The sequence below is a fragment of the Vidua macroura genome, chromosome 18 (assembly GCF_024509145.1).
Source record: "Vidua macroura isolate BioBank_ID:100142 chromosome 18, ASM2450914v1, whole genome shotgun sequence".
Lineage (NCBI taxonomy): Eukaryota > Metazoa > Chordata > Aves > Passeriformes > Viduidae > Vidua > Vidua macroura.
The window spans coordinates 11,909,526-11,927,290 of NC_071588.1; the positions used below are offsets into that span (position 1 = coordinate 11,909,526).

At 43.3% G+C, this 17,765-nt stretch overlaps 1 protein-coding gene across 3 annotated transcripts; it reads left to right on the forward strand.

Moving 5' to 3' along the window:
* The first annotated feature begins 58 nt into the window (after nucleotides 1–58).
* KLHL22 (kelch like family member 22) lies at nucleotides 59–15,868 on the forward strand. Of its 3 annotated transcripts, none has more exons than XM_053993430.1 (7): nucleotides 59–207; nucleotides 8,321–8,590; nucleotides 9,446–9,611; nucleotides 10,752–11,470; nucleotides 12,582–12,774; nucleotides 13,437–13,670; nucleotides 14,713–15,868. In XM_053993430.1, exons 2-7 carry the CDS (start codon nucleotides 8,364–8,366, stop codon nucleotides 15,088–15,090), a joined length of 1,917 nt encoding a protein of 638 aa, XP_053849405.1. In that variant the 5' UTR covers nucleotides 59–207; nucleotides 8,321–8,363; the 3' UTR covers nucleotides 15,091–15,868. The 3 variants fall into 3 exon arrangements, with proteins under 3 accessions (XP_053849405.1, XP_053849406.1, XP_053849407.1); XM_053993431.1 differs by having other exon boundaries at nucleotides 8,338–8,590; XM_053993432.1 differs by lacking the exon at nucleotides 59–207 and adding an exon at nucleotides 536–738 and having other exon boundaries at nucleotides 8,338–8,590.
* Nucleotides 15,869–17,765: the final 1,897 nt, after the last annotated feature.

Consider the following 17,765-nt stretch of genomic DNA (forward strand, 5'->3'; position numbering starts at 1 on the left):
CACGGGCCCCGAGGGTCGCGGCCCCAGCAGCCCCGGGCTCCCCGCGGCGGTGACCGGCCCGGCGCTCACCGGGCACGGCCGCGGCACCTGCCCGGGCAGTGCTGGGGCCGCCCACGCCGCCCGCCCCGGTTCCGGCCGCCGCCGCCCCTCCCTCGCCCGGTGGGTTCCGGGTCGCACATGAAGGCGGAGGCGCCGCCGCCGCTCTCGGTAGGTGCTGCGGCGGGGGAGAGGGAGCGCGGGCCCCGGCGCTCCCCTGCCGGCAGCGGCGCTGCCCTTCCCCGGGGAGGGGGGCCCGGGTGGGAGCGTGTCCCGGCCCGACCCCGGGCCGCGTCCTCCGCGCCGCTGGCCGCAGGGCTGCCGCGGGCGCGGCGTCACGGGAGGCGGCAGCCGCGGCCGGAGCGGGGCCGGGGCGGCGGCTGCTGCCGGGGCCGCGGCTGCCAGCGGCGCGTCCCGCCGGGCCCGGCAGCCCCAGAGCCCCGGCAGAAGGCGCTGGGGCCCCGGCGGCGGAGGCCGGCCCCGCGCAGCCGGGCAGGGCTGCGGGCGGGCGAGTGCCACCAGAGCGGTGTCAGCGCCCGCAAAGGCGGTGCCAGCCCGGCAAGAGACAGTAAAGCCATAACTGTACTCGAGCCGCCTTTGCCTCTTCCTCGGGGCTGCTCTAGGGCCAGGCTGCCTCTGTGAGTGGCGTGCAGGTCCAGGTCACCTTCCCCTGCAGAGAAAACTGCTCATTCTCTGTCACCGGTGAGAATTGTCTAAGCCAGGGGTCAGAACCCCACAGGCGCCTGCCAGAACAAAATTAATGTGGTGAACAATATGGAAAAAATCGTGTTCATGAGAAACTGGAGCTGGAAAGTGCTGGAAGAGGCCCTTGCTCTCTTCCAGGTCATTTAAGCGTTGTGTTTGGCATAGAAATAAATACTTCCTATTTTTTTTCCTCCTTGTTTTTTAGAATACTTAAAATGTCATGATGTGATTTAAGTAATTCAATAAATCAGGTTCAAGTCCTGGCAGCTACCTGAGTTTGTCAAAATTCTTTGAGCAGATTGGCTAATTTATAAATTACACAACAGAAACCATTAGAGTTCTATGAATGTGGGTAAGTTGCAAATCTGCTACAGATAAGATAAAACACTGAAATTAGAAAGCTCATATTCTTTAGGTTGTACTAGTATTCACAGGAGGAAAAAATATTTTTAACTATCCATTTATTTAAATATAGATCTACTTCATGGTGGTGTTGTCATATACATTTTTAAATGAGGTGTTTTATTCTGGATATGTCTTAGAAATAACTTGTAATGGGTTTGGGGTGGGGAGGGAAAGGCAAAACCCCCCAGGTGTTTGCTGAAAGGAATGAATGCCAGCATTTGTGAGACAGCATCGTTTGCAAAAGCAGTTTCCCAAGCCACACCTTTTGGTTTCCTCCCACTCTTCAAGTATACTACTAATGCTAGAAACTGAAAATGGCTCAGAAAGTCAATTCAGAGTGTGTTTCTGCTTATTTCCATTAGTGATGTAAGGGAGGACTGTGTGTGCAGACCAGGCAAAGCATGTCATCTTTTGAGTGCTCAAAAATAATGCTGAGATATATTATAATATAATACAATACCAGATGTCCTCCTTTCTTTCTTTTTGTGGGGACCTCGGTCAAAAGGAGTTGTTTGGGTTGTTTCTTGTATTTGTAGAAGGTTCCTAAAATGGAGTATTTTGGAATACTTATTTTTGCACAGTTGTGAATGCATAGAGGCATTCTGAAAGAATTACTGACAAAAGCTTCTGCCTTCCCTTTTCCTTGAAAAAGCATGAAGCTGCCTTATCTACACACAACATGAACCCAACTGGCTTCTATGTAGCAAGTGCCCATTACAAATTATCACATAGTTGGTGAATTATTCTGCTATTTGCACTCCAGTTAGAATGAACAATAGTTTTGCTTTTCATTTTACATTGTTTGTGGCATCACATTTGTTTTCCCAACTATTTTGGCAGGCACCCAGCTGCCTCCCCTTTCTGCACACTCCCTGACTTAGCTGCTGTGTGTCTGCGTGTCCTCTGCCCCGATAAAGTCCTGGTCCCAGCCAGGTTCTGCCTGCAGATCTGCAGCCCCCAGGCTCAGCAGAACTAGCATTTTGCTCCTGTAGCTTGTCTTGTCAGGCTTGCAGCTGAAGCCAGCTTTAAATCCTAATCCTTGTTACTCCCTAGGGAGAGATGAAGGTGTGGGCAGCCTTAGGCACAGAGTTTCAAATTCCTCCAATGCATTAAGATTTTTAAGGGCCTAATGTGTTTGGATCCCAACCAGCACGCCACGCTTGGTTGTTCTGTGTCAGGGAAAAGCTCTGGTGAATATGGCCTGCAAGAGGGGACCAAGAGGAACTACATCATTTTGAAGAGCAAAAGCAAAGTCCTGCTGGGTGAGAGTAGCTCCAGGTATCACAGCAGGTAGGGGACAAGCCTGGCTGCAAGGCAGCTTTGGAAGGAGAGACCCTGGGGGTCCTGAGGAGCAGCTAGTTGAATGTGATTTCTCCTGTGGGGTCCAGCTTCATACTGGGCTGTGTTAGCAAGAGTACAGCCAGTAGGTCATGTGAATTATTATTTCCCACTCTGTTAAGCACTCATAATCCCCAAAAAATTGGAATACTGTGCCCAGTTTTGAGCTCTCTGCTGAAAGAAAAAGCTGAGAATTCAGTGGAGGAACCATACAAGGCAGGAGCACTTACAAGAAGATACAAGCACCTGCAAGGCAAGAATACTGGATTTTGTTCAGCACAGGGCAAAAGGAATAAGGGCAGAGCCAGCTGACATTTTTTAAGCTACCTAATGGTCACAGGACAATGTAGAGCCAAACTCTCCTCTGTGGTACACCATGCCAGGGATGAGAGGCAAGTGTCACAAATTGCAGGGAAAAAATTCACACAGCTAAAAAAGAAAACAAATCTGGTGGTTAAACAATCAGTTTTCTGACTACAGACAAGGATGGAGATTTTGCACTTGACTAGACAAGGCTCTCCACATCCTGACCTGATTTTGAAGGTTTCCCTGCTTGGAGCAGATTGGACTAGATACCTCCCAAGTTTCTTTCCAGTCTGAATTATTCCACACTTCTAGGAAAGCACAGGGACCCCCACCAAGCTCGAGCCACTTGTCCATATGGCAGTAAGCTAAACAGATTTGGATACCCAACACCAGCAAGCTTGAGTTTATTTTGGGCACAGCTGATGCACAAGAAAATATCACTATCTGCGTAAAACACCTCTTTGTAGTGATGTAACTGACAGCCACGAGCTCTTGGATACAAAAATGTCTGAGTTTCCATAGAAACTAACTTGGTTAATCCTTCCTGCACCCAGCCATTTCTCTACAGGAGAGAATCAAGGCTGTCAGCACAACTTTACAAAAACCAGCACATGCATGCCAAAGCCACACATGCACCTGACATTAGGAGCATCTCTCTGACCTGGGTGCTGGTCATACAAGGGGTGAATACTTGGCTAGGTGTGTTTCATACCACACAACACCAACAACAGACTTCAGCACTGTAAGTGATCTATAGCATGTTAAAGCACAGCATCCCTCACCAGAAAAGAGAGCTTGAGTTAGCTGTAATGGCAGCACAGGAGCACCATGTGTGACAATTGATCTGTCTTGAAAAATATCATTAGGACAGACATTGCATTCTTCTCTACCTTATGTATTTTGCCATACCTTTAACTTTTCCCTTCCCATTTGCTTGTAGTTGAGTTACTCCATTCCCAGACCTTGTGTCCTTAAAAGAATAAGGATTTTCAGTGAGTACAAGAGCAACCAGCATACCAGTTTCTCATCATTTTTCCAATGATCAAACTACAGTGCATTCCCTGAATTCCTCCTGTCCCAGTGCCAACTTCTTCAGTCATAAGCCACATACCTTTATTATGAAAACAAGCTGTTGATCAGAGAGGGGATTTTGTTTTAAAAAATTACCATGACTCTTTCCATGGGTAGTTAATGAGTTATTTCAGTTGAATAATCAGAAGACCTCTACTTTTCTTCGTGCCAGTAATCTGCAGAAGCATGTTGTAGAATTTGAATACAAGACAACCACAGAGTTATCTGCGAGTCACTGAGACATTGTAGCTTTCACTGTGTCCATAGCTTATTACCAGGGACCACTGGTGAGACACTGAACTCTATATAACACAGGAAAGAGAAGGAAGTACTCAAGTTCTTTCATGCTCCCTCTATTGCAAGGCACAGCTGCCTTCTCTTGGTTCTCAGATGGAATCCAGACACAGAATGTAGAAGATTTCAGTCTACTGAAAAAGTGCTGTCTTGTGTTTCTAGGTACCCCTGAGGTTTTTTCCATTTATGGGGGATTTTTTTGCCTGGTGTAATTTTTTTAACTCCTTGATTCAAAGTGACCAGACAGTCAACATCTTTCTACACTTGCCTGCAGACATGCACATACAATTACTGATCCCATATACTTTCTTCTTCATGTACTGGAAACTCAGTTGTAATACCTTAAAATTAATCACTACATCAACCCACATCCTCTAAAAGACAAATACAAACTAACATAACTGCAGGCTCAAATACATCGTGCAGCCAGCAAAGAAAATGTCTAGCCTGATTTTCTCTGCAATTTCAAAGTGGTCAGAACAAGGACTTCCCTGTTTCTGCAGACAACATCCCACAGCACATGAGACAATACTTCTTATCTTGGCTACTGTTAAAGAAGCACAGTGAACTCAAAGAATTCCTCCTCTTTTCCACCTGCAGGGTTAGTTCTGCACTACTCAGCCACTGAAGCCCACTGCTAACAGCTGACCAGTACTGAGAAACTTTCTCAAGAAGAGAAGGGAAAGAAAGCATATTACTCAAATTTCTAAGAGCTTGTCTGTCACAGAGCTGTTTTCACAATAACAGAAATAAGAGAGCAGAGAGGCCTCGGGTAAATCCTACAAGCTGACAGTAGAGAAGCTCAGGATAGAGGAACAAACCTGTTCTCTCTATCCAGAACTGTCCTGCTTACATTACATTTAGGCAGCTTTGGGTTGGTTTTGGGTTTTTTAAAATAAACATTAGGCAAAACAGATTTTTAGACAGCAACAAAGGCCAAAGCACACTGGTCAGACCGCACAGTTTGAGAAGCAGGGTGCTGTGCTAACAGCAATATCCCTCCTCAGCAATTTTGTAATCAGCATTTAGAACAATACCCAAAGAAATACACAAAATTATCAGTCAGCTCAGTGACCACACTGCATTTAATCCAGAAAACTCAAATGCCAAGTCCATCCCACTCCTCTTTCAAAGAAGCCCACAACACAACCCCACTAACCCTGCCACAGCAGCTGCTCTTGTACCTTCCTGCCCACCCGACCCCAGCTGCTCCTGGTGCAGCTGTTCCAGAGCTGAGCACACTCAGCTGAGGGAATCCTGCTGGCCACATCCCCCACAGCCACCCTGTGGACCTCTTGGTCCACCCTTCTTGGTCTTACACCTCTTTTCTAACAGCTCCTGAAACTACCTAGGCAAGAGTTAAGAGGCTTTTGGCTCAAGGAAAACTTAACCACATCTGTCAGTCAGGGTTTATAGATTAACACTACAAATGTTCACCTTTAATTTTATAGGCTGGGAGCAGTTCATTAGGTTGATGTACAAGCATGAGTGACCACCCTGAGGGACAGTCCAGCTCACCAGTGACAGCTGAGGTACAGCCCAGGGGCAGGAACTGGAAACGGGAGGTCAGGACTGCCAGAATTCAGAAAATAGAGCGTAGCAAACAATCTGTAGGTTCAGCTGTTAACCAGCCAAAAATCAGCTGTGGAGGATGGTTCAGCTGCACTCCCAGCATCTCTTCTTGACCACACTGGGTGGTCACAGCAGAGCTGGTTTGTTCAGCTCTTCATAATGGTTGTGGCATAATTGAAGTCTGTATCTACTCAAACTAAGTGTGAGATAAACTCCCTGCAGATCTCCAAGACACTTGTCACTGAGAGCTATTCAGATACTAATGTTCATACTGAATCACTAAATAATTTATCATTTTAATGTATTTCTATTTTCTCTCTTTCATAATACCATTTAATCTTCCTGGTTCCAGTTAGCACATTTATAAGGTCAGATCTCTTCTGGGGCTTTACTTGCTGAAAGCCTCATCCCCTTTCTCTGACTTTTTAAGATTATTCAGATAGAGAATATATTCTGAACAGTAACTATCTACAGTCATATTAAATAAAATTAAATAAATAAAGGCTTGCATTTGGGTTTCCCTCTCTACCCTGCATGTATCTCTCTCTGTAACCTGCTTCTCCTACAATACATTTGTTTGCTAACACCTATTACAGGGCTTCAGTGGCCTGTGTAGTTTTATCTCTCACTTATCTCGCCTTGGCCTCTCTCCCACCAATGACTGCAGTATGTGATACACTATAACATTGTATCAAAGGTCATGATGTTTCCCCTAATCCTGAAATGTCCTTGGATTCAGAAAATAGTTAATTTGTTGCTTTTACTCTGCTTTTTGAGACAGTGATTTTACTTCCATAGACGCTTCTTTTGATACAGCTTTCTAAGAAGAGGAAAAGATGTAACCTGTTTTGGAACTTTAACCACATTAAACCACATTAACAGAGTTAATCAGTCCCTCATTTGGACCATATCTCACCCTACTTTGGTTTTGCTGCATTTATTTCCTTTTAGTGAAATGGGAAATTTCTGATCAACATCATGTAACACTCACTGTTTCACTTGCCTTTCTTACTACATTATTTCCCTTGCCTCGATCCATCACTCTTAGTATTCCCCAGGAGCAAATGCAATGATGCACTAATGTTTTGTCTGCTTTCATTTGATTTCTAGGAAAAGCATCAACCTGTCATGAAAAATAACCCATTACTCATCTCTTCAGCTGATGATGGATAGTTTTCCCTCTCTAATCGACCTGAGTGCTCCCCAGAAGGCAGTCTTGTCAGAGCTCCTCTTCTGAGCTGCTGCCTTGGTTTTGCTGGCAAAGAGCAGATTAATACACTTTCTCAGCGTTTTTTCCATCCCATTCACCATGCAACACCACCTTCCTTTTGTTTTGGGCAGTGTAGGGTAACTTCCTCAGGCAGAACAATAAACATTTTCATATTTCTTGGTGTCATGGGCTCCTTCCTCGCTGCCCATACCCAGAATACCTGCAGTGTTTTGAGATCTCCAGTGCTGCCCTCACTATGGCTGGCACAATAAAACAATGGCTCCATTTCTTCACTGTTTGTTTAGATTTGCTGGGTTTGTTCTCTTTTGCTTCCCTGACTGCTGCTAAGCCCTTGTGACCATCCCTTGTGGCACTAAGCTGTTTCCCAGGCTGCTGAAGAGAGGATCTTCTGAATGTGTTAGCAGCCATATCAGCTCACTTACTTCCTTTTGCTAATGGGGGGTGGTTTTTTAATGCGTGCTAACAACTGGATAGAGTCTATAAGCTCTGACTGCTACAGCTTCTGACATTCCTCAAAGACAATGGACAGGGTAAATTACAGGATGGTAGAAGAAGACTCATGAGATTTTGATTGCTTAACCATAGACATGAAACACAATCACTTGCAGATAGCTTTTTACAGGTGTTTCCCAATGTGCCATAGGGGACCTTCCCAGTGTGTTAGTGGCAACCCTAGAAAAAGGTACAGGATAGCCTTGGACAAGTGCCCATTCTGGAGGAAATACCTCCTCTCTGCAGGGAGTCACAGGGAAGTGGAAAGTAGTTGTGCATGCTAGCTTGAAATTGCCAAAATAAAGAAACTCACTTTGAAGCTTGCAGTTTCGTACAGTATTTTGCACAATTAAGGTTGGAAATGTGCTTAGCTACAGAAAATGCAAAAAGCAAACACAGGGAGAGAGAGGAGAGAGGAGATTCTGTGGTAAAATATTAAGAGAAAGATGGAAGGTGCAGTTTATATTGCAGAAAGGTTACCTGAGAATACCAGGCAATTTTGGAATTTGGCAAAATTTTGGTCCATTTTTCATTGCAGATGATGCAGAAATACAAAAGAAACAAGGGGGTTTGGTAATGGATTGGGAAGTGAAAGTCTTGCTAAGAAAAAAAATACTCATGTGACACATACCCTGATATTGGTCTGAAAACCCAGGAGTCAGAATACCTGTTTTTGGAAAACCTTATTCTGCCACTTCGCTGTGCTGATGTCCATCTATGTGTTTTCAGTATAATTTGGAATAATTTGTTCAGGACAGAACTGTCTCTCCATTGACTGAAGAATTGCTTTATTTTCTGTGACAGGCAAGGGTCAGAGGACCATTTGTAAAGCAAAAGGCACAAACCTTTGCTGATTCTGTTGTCTCACAGATTTCATTCTGCTGCAGCTGGTAGCTGAGCACTTCTGCCTGGGATGGCGGAGGATCAGGAGCTGACTCAGGCACACAAAGCTGCACTGGAGCCCTCCGTGCAGCAGCGCAGCAGCAACACTTACCGCAGCGCAGAGCACTCGCAGGCCCTGCTCAGCGGGCTGGTGTCTCTCCGGGACAGCAGCATCCTCTTTGATGTGGTTCTGGTGGTGGAAGACAAACCCATCGAGGCTCATCGCATCCTTCTGGCCGCCTCCTGTGACTACTTCAGGTACAGTCCTGTGACTACTGCAGCAACAAGCACTGGCTGCCTGTTAGAACTGTGACACCCAGGTCTTCAGTCGGCCATACTCCTGAATCTAAAATCAGACCCAGAAGATGGAGCTGAGGCTGTTTCAAAATACTAACTATGGCTTTAGTCATCTCTCTGTTATTTCTCTGCAGAAATAAAGCTCTTGTTCCTGCACACTGAGCTTACCTCCACTAAATTCACTGTGGTACTTGGAGGTTTATAAAGAGGAGAGACCATCTGAGAACTGGTGTCTTCTGCATAAGTGCACTCTAAGTGGCTTTTAACATATCCTTAGCATTGTAAGAGTGCCCGTGGTGGTGATCATTTCATAATACACAAAAACTCACTGGAGGTGGGTCACTGTTGTGTGCCTGTAGGGTAACTCGCTGGCCATTAAACCAGGCAGTCCCCAGTCAATTTGATTAGCAGTTCCTTGTTTTCATAGAAGCCAATCCAGACAAACTTCTAACTGAAGGAAGAACTGCTCTACCTTGGGAAAAAATCCTCACTGTCCCAAGTTGCTCTGTGTTTCCCCCACACCCAGAGTATCTGCCTTTGACCATTGACTACCCTTGTACACTGGGTCTGTATTTAAGTCCTTCACCTGTGAACTGTGCCTTCTAGGTTGCCCCATCCTGCACAATGAAGTATTACTTCCTTAGGTCCTAAAGGCCTGTACTCTTAACTTAGAAATGAGGTAATCACTTAAAAGTGTCTAACTAGGTTTTTGTATTTCCAAATATTTTTTATGTTCCCAGGACAAGATAAGATGAGCAAACTGGAAATAGCTTCAATGCAAATCTGCCATAGCATGTGCTATTGTCTGTTTTGCAGAGGAATGTTTGCAGGAGGATTGAGAGAGATGGAACAAGAAGAAGTTCATATTCATGGCATCTCCTACAATGCAATGTGTAAAATCTTGAACTTCATTTACACTTCTGAGCTGGAACTCAGTGTGAACAGTGTACAGGAAACCTTAGCTGCAGCCTGTCAGCTTCAGGTGAGGTACTGGGAGATGTGACAAAAAAGAAACAAGAAACAAAAGCAACAATGAAAGAAACAGAAAACATGGATATCTGGCTAGAGGGAGGGTTAAGAGGTGATCAGGAGCATGGGCATGATAAGAAGGGTTTCTGGAATGCTGTATCCAATGGAATTAACTGTGGAAGGGTAAGAACAATGAATGGGTCCTTGCACATCTCATTTGTGCCAATGGTTTCATTAATGAAAACATTACCCACTTTATCTAGAGGAGTATTTTATATAGCATTCACTTGCACTGATCTGTTTGTGAAAGCTTCCCTGAAACAGAATATCCCTGGCCTATGGTAAAGAATAGGGTTTGCTGCTCAGAAATTGTTGTGCTGCTCAAGGTGAGTCCACAGGCATTTGACCTCTCCTGACCCCATCACTACAGGAAATCCTGCCACTATGGTTTGCACTAAGTGCAGGGTTCATGTGCTTTTAAGACAAGATTTTTTTCTCTAATTTCCCCTGCAGCTAACTGCTGCACAAGGCTTTGGTACTAAATCTTAAACTTTATGAGTGCTTGCTTTGGTTGGTTTTTGCACACTTTGTTAGCAGAAGGGCTCCTGGACAGCAGTTAGTTCTTTGTTCCTCCTGCCAGATATAACTTCAAATTGTGTTCAGAAGTTAATACTAAATATTCATTTTCCTTTCCAATGGCTTCCTCTGCTCTTGAGTGGTATATTTGTTACAGATACAATCTTTGATACAGTATGTCTATAGTGCCCTGAAGAAAACAAGCACAGAGTGACTGTAATCACCATGTCCTCTGTCCTCTGTCTGTTTTCCTGGCTGCTCCCAGGCAGGCTGCAGAGCAGGCAGTGCCCAGTGTCCCACATGTCTTGGAAGGCACATTGCTGCTGCACCTGAAGCCAGACTTAGTCTTGCAGTAGAGCATGGCTAGAAGAGCTGTATTATATTCATCCACATAGCCATGCTGAGTTCTCTTTCTCTGGGGAAAGGTGAATAGGGCACAAGTGACCATGGTGGTCAGACTGTGAGGAGAGCAGCCACTTTGTGGACAATTTCCTTACAGTCATCCCAGGCTTCAGTCCCCTGTCTCTCAAGTGTGGGGCAGGTGGTGTCTGAAATGGAAAACCTCTCTCTCTTGCAGATTCCAGAAGTCATTAAGTTCTGTTGTGATTTCCTCATGTCCTGGGTAGATGAAGAGAACATCCTTGACGTGTACAGACTAGCTGACCACTATGACTTAAAGCATTTGAGTGAGCAGCTGGACTCCTACATTTTGAAGAACTTCACAGCTTTCTCAAGGACACAAGTGTACCGACAGCTACCCCTGCAGAAGGTCTACTCCCTTCTCAGCAGCAACCGTTTGGAGGTTAACTATGAGTTTGAAGTTTATGATGGAGCACTTTTTTATCATTATTCTCCAGAGGAACTGGAGACAGATCAGGTCTCCCTGATGGAGCCCCTTAAGCTACTTGAGACAGTTCGTTTTCCTCTGATGGAACCCCAGATCCTGCAAAGGCTTCATGACAAATTAAGTCCATGTCCTTTAAAAGATACAGTTGCAGATGCATTAATGTACCACAAGAATGAATGTCTTCAGCCAATGCTTCAGAGCTCCCAGACACAGCTGAGATCAGAATTTCAATGTGTAGTGGGATTTGGAGGGATGCATTCTACTCCATCCATTGTCCTCAGTGATCAAGCCAAGTATCTGAACCCCTTGTTGGGGGAGTGGAGGCACTTTACAGCTGCACTAGCTCCCAGAATGTCCAACCAAGGGATTGCTGTTCTCAATAATTTTGTGTATTTAATTGGTGGAGACAACAATGTAAGTGGTTTTCGAGCAGAGTCGAGGTGTTGGAGGTAAGATAAGGATAATCCTGCTATTAATTTTATTGCCACCCTGTTGCCCATTTCTGAGTCTGTAAGCCAGTAGACAGTCAGTACACTTGCCAGCCTAAAGATTAGGAACTGAGCAGGAGCCTCACTGAAAGACAAGAAATGACCTTCATAGTAACAGGAAGCTCCCAGCAGAGCTTATGAGACAAAGCTAAGCCTAACAGTGTAGAAACAGCTACTCATTCAAGAGTATTACTCGTGCTTCTCTCTGCCTTGTTGGAGGAGGGAAATGTTAAAGGTGTGGGAAGCAGTAATGAGCCTGAACTCTAGGCTGTCTAGATGTTCTCTAACTGGCATTTTCTGGAAGTCTTCTATGTGTAGTTTTTGTCCCAGTACAAAAGCATTTTTAAAAAATGCTATTACCAACAGATTTTCAAAAATCTGTGTGCACAATAGCAGCATTCCAGAGTCTTTTTATATTACTGTGTGACAGGGAAGAGCAGGAGGAAGGATCAGGTTTAGACCTTCATGCCCATTACATTGCAAAAATGGATATATATACCCTTCTGTCTTTAAATTGTGCTCATTTTTACAAGTCTTAGCTGAGTTGCTGTTATTTTATGGCATGCATAGTTTCAATTCTCAACCAATTTTCTCTGTAAGTAAAACTTCCAGATGAGAGAGATAGTTTGACATGAAAGTGAATCATGAGATTCACTTTGAGCAGCAGATATTTGGGGTAAAGAATCAAAGAACCCACTACATATTTATGTCCTTCTTGTATTCTTGAAGATCCAGATTCAGTCTTTGTGCTATTTTTAGACTGTGTTACCTTGTAGAATGGCTTTGTGCAAACAGAGATTATGATATGTAACCCAATAGCAGTGTACAAGATAATGGAAAACCTAGGCTTTGATAGCATGATTATGTCAGCTAAAGTACATCTTCTATAAATAGAATAAAACAACTTTGCTAATAATAAAATGCTGGGAAGGCCAAATTTCACATCACTTAGAGATGAGCTCAATTTCAGCTGAAGACAGTGCAGTAACCCACATCGGTGGAGCAGTCTGGTATTCCAGCAGTAATTCTGCAGCTGCAGGAATAACTTTCTTTGGTCCCATTCTTTTACAAGGTATGACCCACGACACAACAGATGGTTCCAGATCCAGTCCCTGCAGCAAGAGCACGCTGACCTCAGTGTTTGTGTCGTGGACAACTATATTTATGCCGTCGCAGGCCGAGATTACCATGAAGACCTGAGGGAAGTGGAGAGGTATGACCCTAAAACCGACACTTGGGAATATGTGACACCTCTGAAGAAGGAGGTAAGGAGTGCATTAGCCACACACTCTACCACAGTTCCCCAATTCCTGATTTAATCTTGCTAGATGTTTTTCTCAGGTGTAACTTTTAATTTGCTGATATTCAGATGGGAAGCAGTAAATGCTATATATGCAATAAATGGATGACAAGAAAATTAAATGATAGCATATGTAAATTACATTTTCCAGTTAAATGCTTATTTTTCCTGTTTCTTGTTGATTTTGCCTGCACCTTTATTGTGTTAATCCTTAAAACTTTTAATAAAACAAATAACAAATGTGTGTCAGTGCTGAAAATACAAAAAGCCTGAATTGAGTGCTACTAAGTAGAATAACTTGCATTCCTGGTAACACTGCTTGTTTAAGAAAAATCACCAATAAAAAGGCTTCCAAGTAGATTAGGGAGTAAAGTTATAGTATGAATGATCTAATCAAGGAACAATAAAGACAGAGAATGCTGCAGTTCTGGAAGTTTTAGAAATTCTAGTGTGTTTCATTCAGAAATTTGCAATTATAATATCTTAGCAAGAACTATCCATAAGAAAATCCTTTCTGCTTTTGATCTCTGCATAACTCACGAACAATGTCCATTCCCTGCTTCAAAACTGGGAGAAATACACAAATCCAGAGCTCAACCTCTCTTTGCCGTTGGTGTGGTGGTGCAGGTGTACGCCCACGCGGGAGCAGCGCTGGATGGGAAGATGTACATCACCTGTGGGAGGAGAGGAGAGGACTATCTGAAGGAGCTGCAGTGCTATGACCCAAGGACTGACCGCTGGGATGTCCTGGCAGACGGCCCAGTGAGACGGGCGTGGCACGGGATGGCTGCGCTGCTGGGAAAGCTCTACGTCATCGGGGGGAGCAACAATGACTCTGGCTACAGGAGGGATGTTCACCAGGTGAGACCGTGTCACACCTGTGTCTTTTCTTGGCTTCTCATGGATGCTGGCACTTAGATGTAATGTCTTTTTCCTACTAAATATGCAAATGAAACTGTCTCTCTGCAATGGATGAGCTCTCCCCTACTCACCTGCAGAACTAGCAATGATTTATTTACTGTTGTCTGTCTTGAACACTTTGTCTCACCCACAAAACATTAAAGCTCTAGCACTTGGAATTCTTATCAATTTTAAAACATCTCTGATGGATAACTTCATTGGCATGCGCATGCCCAGTAAGCAGCACATCAGTTAAATTTACTTTACTGTCTTTACATGCATTTTTTCTAAGTGGAGAACTTTTGAATTACCACCGTATAACTGCAGGGCAGAGCTTTTAAGGATATGTTGGATAGCAGTTGTATAACGCAATTAAAATGTACAGTATCTGATGATATCTGATCATCAGGGACATCTGGAGAGAATTCTCTTGAAACTTATTCCAGCTTCTAGAACTGCTAGAGACTTGAAAAGAAGATTGAAAAAGTAACTGCTTTTATAGAGCCAGTGGAGATGGCAGAATGAAATCTAGCTGAAGAGTGTGTCTGAATGATAAGAAGGTGCCTACAAATGAAAGCAGTTAGCCAAGTAGGTACCCAATGAAATCCGAAGCTCTTCAACATATGGCACAGACGCAGCTTAGCAGATTTGTCATATTTGTATGTTCCAGCACTTCTTCTCTAATGCAAACAGGTGAATTGTGTCTGGGCTTATATTAGCACATGTCCCCATCTCTTTCACTTTTGTATACTTATTTGGAATGACATACAGCTGTTACTCCAGCCCAGGGTCAGAACTTGTGATTTCAAAGCTATGTGGTAACTATGCACAATTTTCTGCTGAGCACTGTACTTGTATCAGATAGTCATACGCTGTCTCCATTATCAACACACTGTCAAAAGACTGATGATATTCCTCCCTAAGCAGTTTACCTTATGGCCAGGCTCTGTCACGAGGATACAAGTCCAGCTTTGCCTTCTCTCTTTTCTTTTTTGTTTTACAGGTTGCCTGCTATAAGCCAAGCACTGATCAGTGGACAAATGTATGTCCACTTCCTGCAGGCCACGGGGAGCCAGGCATCGCGGTCTTAGACAACAGGATTTATGTCTTGGGAGGCAGATCCCACAACAGGGGAATCCGCATGGACTATGTCCACATTTATGATGCAGAGAGAGACTGTTGGGAGGAAGGACCCCAGCTGGAGGATGATATTTCTGGGATGGCTGCCTGTGTCCTCACGTTGCCCAGGGCTATTTTAATGGAAACAGAGAAGTGGCTCTCAGAATGGCACGCAGACCGAATGAAGCATCATCTTGATTTTCCATCAGAAGTTATGAGCGTATCAGACTGGGAGGAATTTGACAACTCAAGTGAAGATTAGAAAACTTTTTTTTTTTTTTTTTTTTTTGGCCAGTGGATGAGGAAATTAAGGTTTGGAGAAAGTACTTGAGAGATTTTATATGTCTTTCTTATATCATAAAAGTATTTAAAGGTTTTAAAAATAAGTGTTCTGCACAAAATGCCATTCACAGTCAGTATCTACCCATCTGCAAGTGTCCTGCACAAAATGCACTTACAGTCAGTACCTGCCCACCTGCCAGAAAGCAGCGTTTTTAAAGTAACCACACAACTGCCATTTCCCCCAGTTGTATAGAGGTTCTTGTACTTTGAAGGAGGCTTTTCTCAGCCTTCAGCATGGACAGAAAAAAAAGCACAGAAGGCTCAACTTGACTAGCTTCTTTCCTTCCAGCTTTTAGCTCAAAATAGCTTCTTGAGATTTTTTTTCCTTTTTTTTTTTGGGTAATAAAACTTCCAAGCCAGCTTAATACAGGAAGGTAACACCTAGTGCTGCCCTCCTGTGCCAGGTGTCAGACAGCTTGATTAGTTTTTCAGCAAGAGTGAACATACAGAAACAGGAACAGTAGCAGGAAAGTCTGAACCTTCATCTCATCTGGGCATGCAGCCATCCTTGTAACTGGCTGAGAGTCTGTGAACTGACACCCACTCCTGAACTTCTATACTGCAAGTTCTGTCAACACAGTGGAAAGAAGATTTCTAGAAAAATCTCTCTGTACAGAATATGGCAATCTCATCATTTCATGGTCAGACACATTTGTTCTCAACCATATATTAATAAATTCTTGTCAGAACTTTTTAAACTGCTGTCTCTGTTTTATTAACAGTGATGTGGCAGCTGAAAGTTTCATTATATCCTACAGCAGGATTGGCAAAGTTACTCCAATTTTTTTTTTCATTCTTTTATTATATGCTTTAGAAGAGAATAAAGAAAATAGAGATTGGTTTGCCACAGCAAAAAAAAAAAAAAAAAAAAAAGAGATAACAAGAAGTATGGAAGATTACACTGGTCCAAGACTCTGCAGTAGCTGAATTAATGCCAGGGAACTACAGCTGAGAAAGATAAGGCACAGTAAATCTTTCCTTCATGGGGCCTTAAAATAATTGGTTTCTGACTCCCATCTTGCTTAACATAGGGTTAGAAGCTGATATAAATTCTGAACCAGTGTGATACTGAACACTCTGAGATCCTTCCTCTTGGAGGGGTGGAGAAATCAGTGCACCAGAAAATCCTGAAAAACTCCCAAAAGCTTTAAAATCTTATAGCAATGTTGGGGTTGCAGAAAGGCAAAACCAGTGACAATCAGAATGACATGGAACTAGGCAAGTGTCATCACATTGTGACAAATACTGCACATGGATGTGCTGCTTCAGAGAAATGCAGGAAGTTCCTGGATATCCCCCCTGCTTGGGGGTATTCTGTTTATGGAAGCAAAGATAATTTCAAAACAGACCTAAATTACTCTGCTTTAGTAAACTGGGCTTCTGGAAAAAGATTCAAGAGTATTTGCATTAAACTTATTTGTTTAAATAAGTTCAATAGCTTTTTCTTGTTAAGAGGGGCATTTGTTGGACTCCATTCTTCAGCACTGTCAATTTTCACCTCCATGTCTGAACCTTTGCCAGTGGGCAAATAAAACAAAAGACCTGGTAACTGCAGGAAACCCTGATTACGAGCTTTTTTCAGAAAATACTTTTTTGATAGTGAACTCTGGACTGCACACAGGGTCTGGAAATGCAGACTTTATTACACTGCAATATTAGAGACTGATAAATATTCCTTTTTTGCCCACAGAGTTACTTGCAATGTGTAGGAATTAAAGGTAGCCTTCAGATGTAAGGACATACCTCTCTGACCTGGGTGTCACTAGAACCACTCCTTCCAGACTGCAGGTGGCAATTTGTTTCCTCTGCAAACAAGTGATTAAAGTGATTGTTTCTAACTGACATCTAACCCAATGCAGTGCATTTTCCATTTTAACCAGCACCTCTAGACAGACCAGAGATGCCCAGTATTATACAAAGTTATAATTGTTATTTAGATGAAACCTTACTTAGCCTCTTTAACGATGAAAAAAGAATTACTCATTCTTTGTCTAGCTCCTTTTCCTATGTGTACCACTAGAGGGTATTACTCACTGTTACAAATAACCAACCCGAGAGGCTAATTCTTAGATTTCATAGGAGAATAGAAGACATTCATGAGTAATTAATAAGCCAAAGAAACATCTTGAGAAAACTTTGATGGGGGGGTGTGTTCCAACTTCTACCCTGTCACTCCTTCTGTGTGTGAATACTGATTCTAGAGAGCTCATCCATTATTCCATTTATCAGCATATGCTATTTTGTGATTGCATTATTCACTAAATGTTGCAGTTGGATGCTCTGAAAAGCTAATGAATATAAGGCTTAGAATGCAGTTGCAAGGAAATTACTTAAAGGAGATGATCATCTACCTTAGCACTACATTATTTTTCTCTTGTTTTTACTTATTGGTATAATAACCCTAAGTTACTTGAATTAACCCTAAGGGCAGGTAATATTTGATAAAAGTAACTTTTTGCTTTCAGCCCAAAAATTTCTTTACATCTGAGCATAACGTGACTGTTGAAAGTTACAGTATGCACTATCTTACTTGCATGTATTTCATTTAGGTAAAAAAACATGGAGTTTGGCTCAAACCATCCTAATCACTTTTAG